This window comes from Pagrus pagrus (genome assembly GCF_965226575.1).
Source record: "Pagrus pagrus genome assembly, chromosome: 1".
Taxonomy (NCBI): Eukaryota; Metazoa; Chordata; class Actinopteri; order Spariformes; family Sparidae; genus Pagrus; species Pagrus pagrus.
Window position 1 is genome coordinate 1,072,063 of NC_140185.1, and position 13,131 is coordinate 1,085,193.

The 13,131-nt window shown below is 41.4% G+C and overlaps 1 protein-coding gene across 2 annotated transcripts in view; it reads right to left on the reverse strand.

Moving 5' to 3' along the window:
- adamtsl3 (ADAMTS-like 3) overlaps positions 1 to 13,131 on the reverse strand; it is a 432,074-nt gene that overhangs the window by 179,695 nt on the left and 239,248 nt on the right. For both annotated transcript variants that reach the window (XM_084353771.1, XM_084353770.1), the window contains one exon: positions 9,747 to 9,983. In XM_084353771.1, coding sequence (XP_084209897.1) covers positions 9,747 to 9,983 — 237 coding nt within the window. The remainder of the gene's footprint in view (positions 1 to 9,746; positions 9,984 to 13,131) is intronic.

Consider the following 13,131-nt stretch of genomic DNA (forward strand, 5'->3'; position numbering starts at 1 on the left):
GGAAGCTCACAACCATGGCCACATTAGGTTGAGAACCCAGAACTTTGTCTTTAAACTTTAAGGTTGTAATGTTAACATTCACATAAGCATTTACTATTTCCTGCCCTCCGTTTGAGTGTACGATACACCATTTAACGCAATTTTGTGGAATGAAGTGCCTCTGTTTATTCAACAGCAGTAGTGTGAGAGCATTGTGACAGCTTCTCCTGCTGAAATTTTCCTTCTTACATTGTTGCCTATGGCACTATTTGAACAGGAATATTTTATTTTATCACTTTTTGGATGTTAAAAGTAAAATATAGTTGCTGTATGTTTGTTTTGATGTGAGTTGGTGGCTTGCAGTGCTAGCACTATGACTAGCACTTTCTCTTTCTGGCAGTTGTGGCCTAACATTTGTCATTTGTTTTGTTTGTCATTTGTGCTGTTTCCTTTAACTTACTTTCGTTAACTTACCGCATGTTTTTATTGGACGACTTTACATTTTTAGCTGTCTAGTTTTTAATAGGGGCATGGCATAAACTGATCATCTTTCTCCCACAGCAGCCCTATGTTAAAATTCAACTTGCATATAAAATTAAAAAAAACACAAACAACAAAATAAAGAATGTAAATAATGTATAAACAGTTTATCGTGTATTTTTTTCATTTTAGGTTACAGGATGCTTGTACACAGTCCTGAGCGATACAAAGTAGCATCCCATCATCATTGTGTTGGCAGTGTTTCCAAAATCCCCATGAGATGAAATTGATCAATGGCAAGCTTTGTGAATGTTTCTCTTGTTGTTGCATCAACGATTATACTGACAGATCCATATGGTCATAGTTACAGTAATATTGTATGACTATGCAAAACTCTGAATTACATTCAACGACAAAATGTTTACATAATGCCAATGTTGTAACGCCCTGATAATCAAAACTTTTGCTGAGCTCCAGTGGTTAAAGGGGAATTGCCGTTTTTTACAACCTGGACCTTATTTCTAGCATAAAATACGATCATTTACTCACCCAGATAACTTTGGTGTCATTTGGAGTTGTTCGGATGAAATTAGATCCAGTGGAGTGAAACAACAAACGGCTGCGGCTAGGCTAAACGGCTAGGTCAACCTACAGACCCCGGATGTTGATAACAGGCAACCCGGACTTGCACTAGCGTATCATAACAAAATATTGGTGAAATGAACTAGTTTCGCGGCAGATAATGCGTTATATAGAGGCAGCGCTTCAGTGCCCCGATCACTCGCATTATATGGATATACGCGGCGCTCCACTGGATCTAATTTCGTCCGAACGACTCCAAATGATGATCAGTGAGTAAATGATCGTATTTTTGCTAGAAATAAGGTCCAGGTTGTAAAAAACGGCAATTCCCCTTTAACCTTCTCACCTTGCTGCAGTGATGTACACAAACTGCAGTACCCCATGACATCTCCATAAGCTGTGGTTACAGGTGCAATAAAATGTCTGCCTACACTGTGATGCTGGGGTGGTGAAACGGACAACATCTGCACATCTGGCATGAACCAGTGGTCCAGTATGGACATATAGTACAATTATACTATATACTGTATATACAATTATGAATAATGACACAATATAAAATGTAAAATAAAAATATTTGCTTCCCAGTATTGTCTCCTCTAAATTATTGTGTTGGTTAACTAATGTTGAATTGGTGGAACAATGTAGGTGTGCTACAGAAAGGACCTCAAATCTTAGGCTTTCTTTTTATATTGAATCCTTTGAATATGTTTTTAGCATTTTGTTGTACTTAAGAAATAATAATGATTAAAACTTTTCCACAAAACAATAAAGTTATTAGTTATTCATTAGTACTATGATTTCTTGTGACTGAATAGTTTCTTTGCCAAAAATAAAGTATTTTTGTAAGAAAAGGTGGCTGACCAGCGATTGATTTAATTTACCACTGCTGTCACACGCACACATACAGACACACAGCCTGATGTAGATATGCTAAGGTTTGTCATGCTGAGTTACTGTGACAGGCTAACAAACAAGGTGACATACACACATAGACATACACAACACTGGTCTCGTCTTCTTTACTCCTAGGAATTGTATGTGCTTCTCTTCTCCTTGTATACAGCTGGATTTCGTGCTGCTTTGTGCTGTTATATTAATACATACACATGCACTAGCAGAGGAATTGGCCTCATTTCGTCACTGACAAAGTTCCTGCTACACAATCACAGCAACAGCACCCCTTTCTGCACTGTTACATCCTGGACTACACCATTTCTTCCATACCATGCCCAGTGCCATCATCCATCTCCCACTGATGATGTGAAGGACCTGTGTGGGTCTGGACTGATTGTTTGTAGGGTATCAGTTTCATGATGCACCAAAAACTAAAATCTTTACTCAGGCAGATTCTGACACATTATTCAAACACTCAATCTAAGTTCAAATCAAGGGGCAGAGTGCGAGCCAAACAACCCTAGCCAAAATGGAGGGGAGTAACCTGAATAATGGATATGTGGGCACTGGCCCACAAAAAGGTTGAGAACCACTGCCCTATCAAAAGCAAGTGATGTACTCGTTCCACCCCTGCCATTTTTCAATTGACACAGACTCTGAATTATGAGTTTCTGGAAGCAGTTAGGTCATGATTTATCACAATGATCCAAGAAATATGTCATTCTTAGAGTTGTTTTTTCTATAAGTCAGTTTATAAAACTCATGTTGCTACTTTACACCAGTTGCCATTTTGGTGGCCTTTTTTCTGTCACTATTTTTTACAGATGTTGGTGGCTCTACAGCTGAATAGGACACTGGTTATCCTATTCTTAATCCTGTTTAAACAGCTTTGGTTGGTCAGTTGTTTCTTCAACTGGTGGGAACAGATGTCAATTGGCATAATACCAGATTCATATAAATCACTGAACAGATGGTCTGTAACCACCAAAAAAGCTCTGGACTAATGTTCTTGCAACACTTCTGAATATCCAAATCTGCAAGGTAATGTAGCAATAACTTTAAAGTTCTTTACACTATTAGACAAACAGGATAAACTATGCCATACTTGATCTTAAATAGTATTGCTTGATTGCTTTACTGGATTTATACTTTCCTCTTTGTTGCCTTTTCATCCTGTGCTCCTATGAAGTGAACTCTCCAGTACAGTACATGCTTCAATGATGCCACCAACTCTCTTGCTGTATCTGCATCTGCTCACCTGTCATAGCTGTTTACTCATACATTAGTGGATCATCTCAGCAGAGAACAGCGAAGTCAAACACTCTGACGCCTTAGGGTAAACAAGGCTTCATGCTTTAAGAAAACAAGCCCCAGACACACAACGAAGCAAGGAAATAGACAGTGTTACATGGTGGTGTGACATTAATACATGGGGTCAGTTTTGGTGGTTACTTAAGGAACAGCCTAGCCTAGCTTCACAGAAAGACTGTGAGGAGAAGGAAACTGCTAGCGTAAATTAGTCAAAAAGTCTTAAAATACAATTCTTAACAACTTTGTCAATGTGTCAGTAGGCTACTGTTCTCTAACCTATTTTATTTGGGTAGCCTTTGGCAAAATACATGCAGGTCAATAACATAATGAAGATGACTCAAACTCAAACATAACCAATTTCACATTTTTATAGAAACTCATAGCCAGGGGTTATCTATGCAACGTCATGTTAAAAGCATACTAGCTCATACAACGAATGGTGATCGTCGGAGAGTAAACATACTAGCAGACATGGATATATGAGGCGTCAGTCACCGACTGAGCTGACGGCTTTCTCTTTTTCTCTCTTTTTTTTCAAATGCATAGACTACAATAGACTAGTCGCTTGTTTGCTAGACTAGAATATTATCGCCTCAGTAATGTCACTGCAGCAAATCTCATGGCACATTCTGAAATAAACATGTTTAGACACCTCTGGAGTTTAGGATTTATCAGGATGATGGCTATTTTATTAACCTGGACTGTGTGTGTGACGTTTTGGATGTTTAGAGGAACATTAATTAACATTAGATTCTGACTGATCCTGTCAGCCTGTCGAGAGATTTAAAATCACTGAAGTTAAGCAGATGTACCTCATGCGTAAAAGTGCACAGCACTTACAGTTTGTGCTGCTGGAGGATTGCTGCTGGTAATGTAGGCTAATTCATATTTTTGTCATTAAAGATGTATTATTTCACCCACCAGTATCTTATCTGCTATTAATCATGTTAATTTCATGATCAAGCCATCTGCTGATTATCCTATGAATACAAGTATGAAACCCTTAAGTTATTTAACCCTGATGTAGTGAGAAGCTACTTATTTCTTAAATAACCATGTCAGAAGACACATATTGTGGTTGTGCAAAAGATGTTACTCTGTTACAGAAGGGTCAAATTATTGGCCTGCATCAAGTAAAGAAAACAACTAAAGAGATTGCTGAAACTACTCAAATTGGGTTAAGAACTGTCCAACGCATTATTAAAACCTGGAAGGATAGTGGTGAACCATCATCTTCCAGGAAGAAATATGTTCTTAAAAAAATCTTGAACGATCCTGATCGCAGATCACTTAACATTTGGTGAAATCAATGGTAAAAAAATCAACAATAGAACTCACAACTATGTGTAATAGTGAAAGTAAGAGCATTTCCACACACACAATGTGAAGAGAACTCACGGGGTTGGGACTGAACAGCTGTGTAGCCTTAAGAAAACCACTTATCAGTGGGGCTTATCGGGAAAAAAAGGCTTCAATTTGCTAGGGAGCATAAAGATTGGACTGGAGCCATGGAAAAAGATCATGTGGACTGATGAGTCCAGATTTACCCTGTACCAGAGTCAGTGGCGCAAAAAGTGGGTATGCACTATATGCGGCGCATAGGGGCGCCGCGCTAGAGGGGGCGCCAAAGCGATGGGGGGAAAAAAAATTTGAGTCGGCATTTTATGTATTTAACAGCTGTTTGTGCATGTGTAAATCAATGATATGATCAGTAACAGAGAGGCATGTCATTAGGCGCCCCTCCGCTCCCTCACCTCCCCTCCTCACGCCCCCTCCCACACACAACACACTATAGCCGTTCCAGTGCGCGCCCCCTCGAGCACGCGCTGGAGCGCGTTTTTTTTTTTTTTTTTTTCCCATTTTGAATCGTGTTGTTTACATGACAGACGGGGGGCAGAGATGGAGAGGCAGAAGAGAAAGCTCTCGGGGGCACAAAACAGAAAGAGGGAGAAGGATAAAGATTTTGAGGGAATGAAAAAAAGTTTTTCTAAGTGGTTGAAAGACAGTGGGTAAGTTATGTCAGTGTATCAAGAGGAGGCTTGTAAATATTCAGGTTAGCTAAAGCTACTACTAGTAAAACGACAGGTTACTGTTGTCTTGTTGCAACTGTGTACTGATTACAGATCATGTCAAGAAAAATAAAGGAACATGTTTGTAGTGATGCTCCTGTCAATGCTCCTATTTAGTAAAGTGTAATAAAACCTTTACCAAAACTTTATCAGTACACCTGTTCAACATGCATTAACGTGAACATGTAGAGCACGATATTTTAATCTGCTCCGTCTCCGCATTCACAGTCGCAGCACGGGGCAGAGCAGCTAACGTTAAACAAGCTAAAAAGAAAGCTGTCTGTGTGTCATCTAATCGTTAATCCTATAGTTTGTCACAAATCTAATACCTTGCAAACTCTCGTATACCGCTGCTGACTGAGACAAGCAGCCCCTCCCTCTAACGTGCAGGCTCACAGCAGGAGGACAGCAGCACGGAGACAGGAGAGGAGGAAGGATCTGATACTGAAACACGTTCTTTATTCTTTCAAAACGTTACTTAGTATTTAGATGCCAGGAATATGATTTCATTTAGTGACAGATAGAGATTTGTTTCTTATGAGATATTATTGAGTTAATTTAAAAACATTTGGAAATGTATGAAAGGTATGAATAATGATGGGAAGGAGGAGGAAGAGGAGGAGGAGGACGAGGAGGAGGAGCAGGCATCTGATTGCAAAAAAAAAATTCAGGCGAGAATAAAAACATTCTACTTCAGTGTGTTCCAACTTAGATTACTCAATGGTAGTAGCACTTACAGTGATTATTTCAGTTTGGGGAAAAACTTCAGAGTGTTACCTTTCAAAAGAGTAAGCTGAAGCTTATCAAAACATACCTTCGTTCGAGTATGAGCAATGATCGCCTGACCCAATTAGCAGTGATCTCAATTGAAAACAGTGTGGCACGGTCTATTTCATTTGATGCCATTCTTGATAAATGGGCGAGTGCAAGGGCACGCCATGTAACAATGTAGTGGTAACACTGAAACATATAAAAACTGTTGTTTAGATGCCATAATGTCATATTTGCAATACAGACCCACTGCTACATGTTATTACATTGTTTTTTGTTGTTGCTGATCACCTGCTGAAATATGAAAAATAAAAGTGTGTGAAACATTGAAGAAAATAGAAAAAAAAGGGTGGTGGGGGGGGGGGGGGGGGGGCGCCTATAATATGTCTGCATACCCCTCAGAAAGTAGGTAGTTGCGCCCCTGACCAGAGTGATGGGCGCATCAGGGTAGGAAGAGAGGCGGGTGAAGTGATGCACCCATCATGCTTAGTGCCTACCATACAAGCCTGTGAGAGTAGTGTTATGATCTGGGGTTGCTTCAGTTGGTCCGGTTTTGGTTCAGCAACATTACGTGCCTAGAAAATGAGGTCAGCTGATTATCTGAATATACTGAACGACCAGGGGTCCGTTTCACAAAGCAGGTTTAGTGAAAACTCTGAGTCTGTTAACCCTGAAATGAGGGAAACTCTGAGTTTTCCGTTTCACAAAGGGAGGTAACTCAAACCAGAGAAAGGGGGTAACTCTAGCCTGTTTCACAGAGAGAGGTAACTTAAGCTCTCGGTCAGTTACCATGGTAACATACTCTATGACTCTAACCTGGTCGGGACCAGGTTTTTCTCAACAAACCTCGAGTTTCTCTCTGTCTCCGCACTCTTTCAGCCACACACTGTATTTGATTTCCTCATTCATTCAGTCAGCAGGCGAGTTTCGGCGTAATATAGTTCTGCCGTCTGTTTTTTGAGAAAATCATTGCAAAAATCAGTCAGTAGGCCGACATTAGACGTTATATTAGGTGGCGACTATTTTCATTACCATGGCATGTCCTTTTGATAATGATCCCGTGGATGAAGGTGCAGCATTACTGCGCAGAGAATTAAATATTCGTCGGAAGATGATTATCTGACCGCGCATAGATGTTCTTGCATTTCCGATGCAGAGCACTTGAGCAAGGCAACTGTATGCAGAGCGGTCAGAAAAGTGTGCCTCGCCCTGAAACGCCCAGTGGGGTGAAAAACGTAGCCCTCCTCTTCCCCGTTGCCATGGTGACTCGTCGAATCGAGGCTCCATTGATGCTGTCTTTTTATACTTGTGGCGCACGCGCTTAACTCCAGGTGAAACTACTCCGAGTTGATCAAACTAACTCAAATCAGCTGTTCTGGATCCGAAAACTCAGAGTTTCCTATCTCAGAGTAGATCAACTCAGAGTTCAAGGTTAGACTCAGAGTTTGTTGAACCTGCTTTGTGAAACGGACCCCAGGTTTTTCCATCAATGGACTTTTTTCTGCCTTGATGGCACGGGCATATTCCAAGATGTCAATGCCACAATTCATTGGGCTCAAATTGTGAAACAGTGAGTCCTGTAGACTCGTCACAGTGTTAGCACCACTGTCATTCATCAAAATTGCGTCTACAGAACAAAACTGTGGCATTTCAGCGTTTGTTGACTGCGAATCCATTTTAAATTTGTCAGGGAGTAGTTTTATACAGTCAGTGGGAGTAATGACCAAGAAGGTGCACACAGGCTGCACAACCTCCAACTTCTCAAAGAGGTAACAACTCAACTTAACTCTACTTCCCTCATTATCAGGTTCTCTATCATGACTGGGTTTAAATCCGACATATTGCCAACAGGCGCTTTTGCTTTTCGCTTTGCAACAAATCCTTTCAAATCAAATCAAATCAAATTTTATTTGTATAGCCCAAATTCACAAATCACAGTTTGCCTCAGAGGGCTTTACAATCTGTACAGAGACGACACCCTCAACCTTCGACCCTTTGCCACCGTCTTGTCAGTCAGCTGTCTCAACTCTCTCAATGCTATAAGTTCAATGTGACTCCTGTTGTGCTGCAGCTCTGCTGCTGGCCCCACTGGTGCACGGAGCAAACACCTCCAGCAGTCTGAATTGAATAACATAAACAACATTGTAGGATTACAGGTAATGTTGGTAATGGCACATGTACAGTGGTACTGTGAGGGTGGAACCACGGAGGGATTTAAACACTGATAATTGATAATTGTATTCTTAAAATAATTTACAGTGTTGAGAAGAAACAAGCAGAGAAAAGCTTTGTGGCTTTATCATTTTACCATACCATTGTAGTCTGATACTTCAGGATGATGGAGAGGTGTAAGCCGCTTGCAACTTCTGTATTAAGATATCATTAAAGGATATTTTGCCATTTCAAGTGTCAGATTGTAAGCTGTGTTGTGAGCTGGTGCTGTGTGTTGTGCAGAGCATGTTGTTAATCGATGTGGTGAGGAGGAAACCTCATTATCTTGGCTGCTGTTGAGGAAGCAGAGAGGATATGCCCATTTCTTTGCGCACAGTCATCTCTGTTGTTTACTTCTCTACTCCCTTTTTTCAGCCAGAATTGTTCATCTTTTTTGCTCTTTTCCCATTCAATTTTTTCTGATAAATTATTTTGTTTATGTTTCCTACAAGAGTTAAACCAACTGTTTCCTCTGTGTGCAAGTCAGGGTAGTTTGGCTGTTAGCTGGAGAACTCAAAATTTGCCAAGTGTGGGTTGTTATTTTGATCTTCATACAGCATTAAATATGGTCGAACTGACAGTAACAACAAAATGAAAAACAACAAGCCGTCCAAAACTCATCAATTCTTGTTTTCCATTTTAACAAAGCTGATGATGGAAATACGTTCAAATTCACTTGACAGTTGCACGAGAACACTCAGTAGCTCATAACAGGTTTCTACTACATTGATGCTTTCTGCTGCATCACCCATGCAACAAAGTAGAGTATATACTGTATAAATAATTGTTTGGGAAATTGATCTGTCAAGTGTGATACGTGTGCTCCTCCTCCTGTCATGCAGTCACAAACAGCCTCTAATACCACAGCTAGCCCAGGAGTGGAAGCCATCCACAGTAAATCCCTCTCCCAAAACACAGCTCGACTAAATAGAGAGCCTCTGACATGATTATGACACTGCAGGGACCAAAGTTTCCACGTTCCATATCCTTTTAGTCAGGGGCGGAGTGGGGCACCCACCCCCCTACATTTCTGTAAATCAGTGGCGAACCGTGCCTATCAGAACTGGGCCTTCTGTAATTCCCCTATCCTAGATATAATTTCAAAATCCATTTTGAAATTTTAAAGATGGTACAGGTTCACCTGCAGTTAAGTTAATTTAGTCCCAAAGAAAAAATAGTCATTGTTGCTTTTTAGTTCTGGTTAAATTTCATATATGAACAGTGTTCCGCATTCCTCACAAGCACACAATATCCAATTATGAATAAAATATAAATAAAACCACATGTAAAATATGAGCTTCTGCTCCTGGAAACGGGATGTCACAGAAGTACCCCAATTTTTGCACCATTGCACCCCTTTTCACTCACACAGGTGATGGGATAAGTGATGCAGGTTTCTCATCATATCAAACGTAGATGACACTGATTTATAATACAGTCCCTTACCTGACACACTCCACTGATGCACATGTCAAAGTCATCTGCCCGGCATCGTGTCCCATCCAGCACCTTTGGGGCCAGTTCAACAGTGAGACTTCTCCCTTTAGCCTGGCACCGCAGTGCACAGGGTGCTGAGGGGTCATAAGGCACAGGGACCCACTCATAGGTGACACCCTGGTACTTGATGTCATTGTGGGCTGAACACTGCTGGGCCCGGAAATCACCTGACCCTGCTGGGCAGTCCTGAGAAGAGGAACAAGGGCAGAGCATTACACAACAATAATTCACTCTGAATCCTTTCCTTCATTTGCAATTTGACGGATGTTATGGAAGAGTATTGCTGCCACACTAGACAAAAAAAACAAAAGAGTATAATGTTATAACATGAACATTTTATTGTGGTAACGTGAAACGAATCACGTTAAAACGTGATCATTTGTGTTGTCATAACATAACAGCCTTATCGTATCATTACACAATTTGATTGAGTTCTTCTTCATGCTTGGATTGAGACATATTAAAGATGAATTATTTCACCCACCCACACCCCATCCCCTATTAATGAGAATGATAGTTCTTATGGCCTCGGACTGAGATTTGTGCATCACATCACGCACACAGAGACGCACCACAGCCAACTCCTCCAGTTAAACTAGGGAAGGTTTTTTGCTATGGGCAATGTGGGCGACCGCCCAGGGCGCAATCTATGTGAGGGCGCACGAGCGACTACCGCTAGACTACCGCTCATTTCCATGTCAAGTTAGTGGAGTGGGCGCTGGGGCGGCCTCATTGTCACGTCAACTTGCTGCTGAGAGTCATACAGGTTGTGTGTGTCAGAAGAGGCGGGGGGAGGGGGGCGGGGGATAGACTGATGATCCCAGGCCACACAACACAAACTGCCTCCAACGGGCATCTACGTGAATTTGTTTACATCACGTGACTCCGGTTGTTTGACAGGCGAACGGACAGTGTTGGCAAAAGGTAGTGATGGAACAAAGTAAAAGACCAAAGAAGCCATCAGGTGCCCAGTTCAGAAAGAGAAGAAAAGAAGAAGAGGAGAAACGGGCAACAGATAAAGGTATACAGATTTCTATGAGTGCCGTGAGTGACAGTAGCCTATAGGCTATTTATTAGCCTCTTGCTAATATGTTGCTACTTAGCCACAGAAGACGACTGTATTTGGTTTGTAGTTTTGCTGAACTAGCAACTATTAGAATTGAGGCATCATGTCATGCAACTCATTTCACCCATAGGCAACCTAGGCTACTTTGTGTTTGCAACACAACAAGTGCAAATTCACAGAGTCCTGACTGGAATTTTTAATGCTATACACTGTATGCTAACTTAAATAACATAATATACATTGACATTGACATTGACATAGGATGTTAACAAATGTTAATAAAATGTGCATTATGGTCATTTTAATTGGGTAACTGATGCATGTGTGATGTAAGTGTGACCTAACTTACATATTGTATCTTAATTGTAAATTCAGAGGCACTTCTGAAATATTTTGGAGCTGGAGCACCCACTGGCCAAAATGAGGAGTCAGATACTTCCACAGCAGCCACAGACATGGTCCTGGAGTCTGATGAGGAGCCATCTACCTCTGCAGCCACATGTTCCTTGCAGGACTCCTCAGGTGTGTGTGTGTGTGTCTGTATGTACAAAACTGGTGTGTTATCATAACTGGAACCGTTCAGATGGTATTAATAGGATGATGCAAAACAAAGGGTCAAGGGATGGTTCGCCCAGGGCGTAAATCTAGCCAGGACCGCCCCTGAGTTAAACAGAGCAATTTGCTCACATACAATGAAACAGGGTGGCTGTCATCTTTATTGATTATTAATCACTATCAAAGTCAAACTCCACGTAGAAAGATAGGACTGTCAGTAGCTCTGCTGGGTAGTTTGTATCCACAGTGCCTCCAGCTGATCAATGAGAAATGATGCTATCTCCAGAGGGAGGAGGACTGATTCTCTCCTCTGGGCAGCCCCATGCATTTCAATCAGGAGAGACTCGTCATTTTTTGAGTATACATGAAGATTTATTGCCATGTGTACAAAAGAAAATGACAGTCTTTGGCGGTTAGACTCCATCAGGATGAAGTAATATTTGGGGAGGTGATGAAGCTGTGCGTAGAATAGGAAACCTCCAAAGAATAGAAAAGAATGACGGGACAGAATTTTAGTTGATTGATGTTTTGAATATCAATAGTTTCCTTACCGCAGGGACATAAGAAGCATAACAGTATTAGGTAGAGAAATGCATTGTTGTATGTATTGCTGGGAAGAAAGATGTAAATATTATGATCTGCCTTCCCGAATAGATTGCATAGAACTTAATGCTTATGACATGAACAGCATGATTAAAAGTTGGCGAGGACCCAACTGAATAAGAGGTCATATGACCAAACAACAAAAAAGGACAATTCATGACAGGACAAGGAAAGTGGCCAGCGACTTCAACCACTGCCCTTGAAAGAACCCCCCCAAACCCCATGGATTCAGCAGAGCAGAGAGGCTTTGTGATATCATGTATGCGCTGAAGTTTTCCAGCTGGAAGGGAAGCTCTCATTTCAATGGAGTCCAGCGTGATGCAGAGAAACTCCAGGCAAGTGTCGGGATCTTTTTTTTTTTTTTGTCTGACAGGGAGACGCAGAGAGCCTGAAAACAGTGTTTCAATTAGCCAGGGACAAGCCTGAGCTGTCATGAGGGGGATCTATGAGTAGGAAATTGTCCAGCAGTTGAAGCAAGGAAGGGATCCTAACTTTGTTTAACAGAATCCAGCATATGGACGGGCTGCTCCTGACCCGAAAAGTCTGGTGCGCCGCGAAATAGTATTTTGAATCCCACTTAATGGGATGGGTTGATGTAAACGATTTGATAGCATCGGTGATGTCTGTTTTGGAAAGCCGCACAACCTGACCTGTTGGCTTTATTAATTTAATGATATTATCAACGGTGACATAGTGAGAAAGAGAAGGGCTCACATGAAATAAGGTTGTTAACGCTTGAGAAGGCCAGAGTGTGGTGTGGACATATAGAAAATTAATCTTTCTTCCCCAAGCTTTTATTTCTGGCTACACCAGTTGGGCTTGTGGGAAATACCGGGAAGGAGAAGACTGAATGAACCGATACGTACCCTTTTGGTGACCTCTTTCTCTAACAACTGACAACAGTATTGGGATCTTTCACTGCGGACTGTAGAGTTATGCTGTGTATGTAGCTGCAGGGGAGGACCATGACCCGAAATCCTTGAAAAAGGCCAGTGAGGAGATGATCAAGAAACACGGAATCAGGTGAGAAGATGCTTCTGCTGCTAGGCAGTTAACATTCATTGGTTTAGAGGGATGATTGTTTAGAATGTTTTTTGAACTGCGACAGCT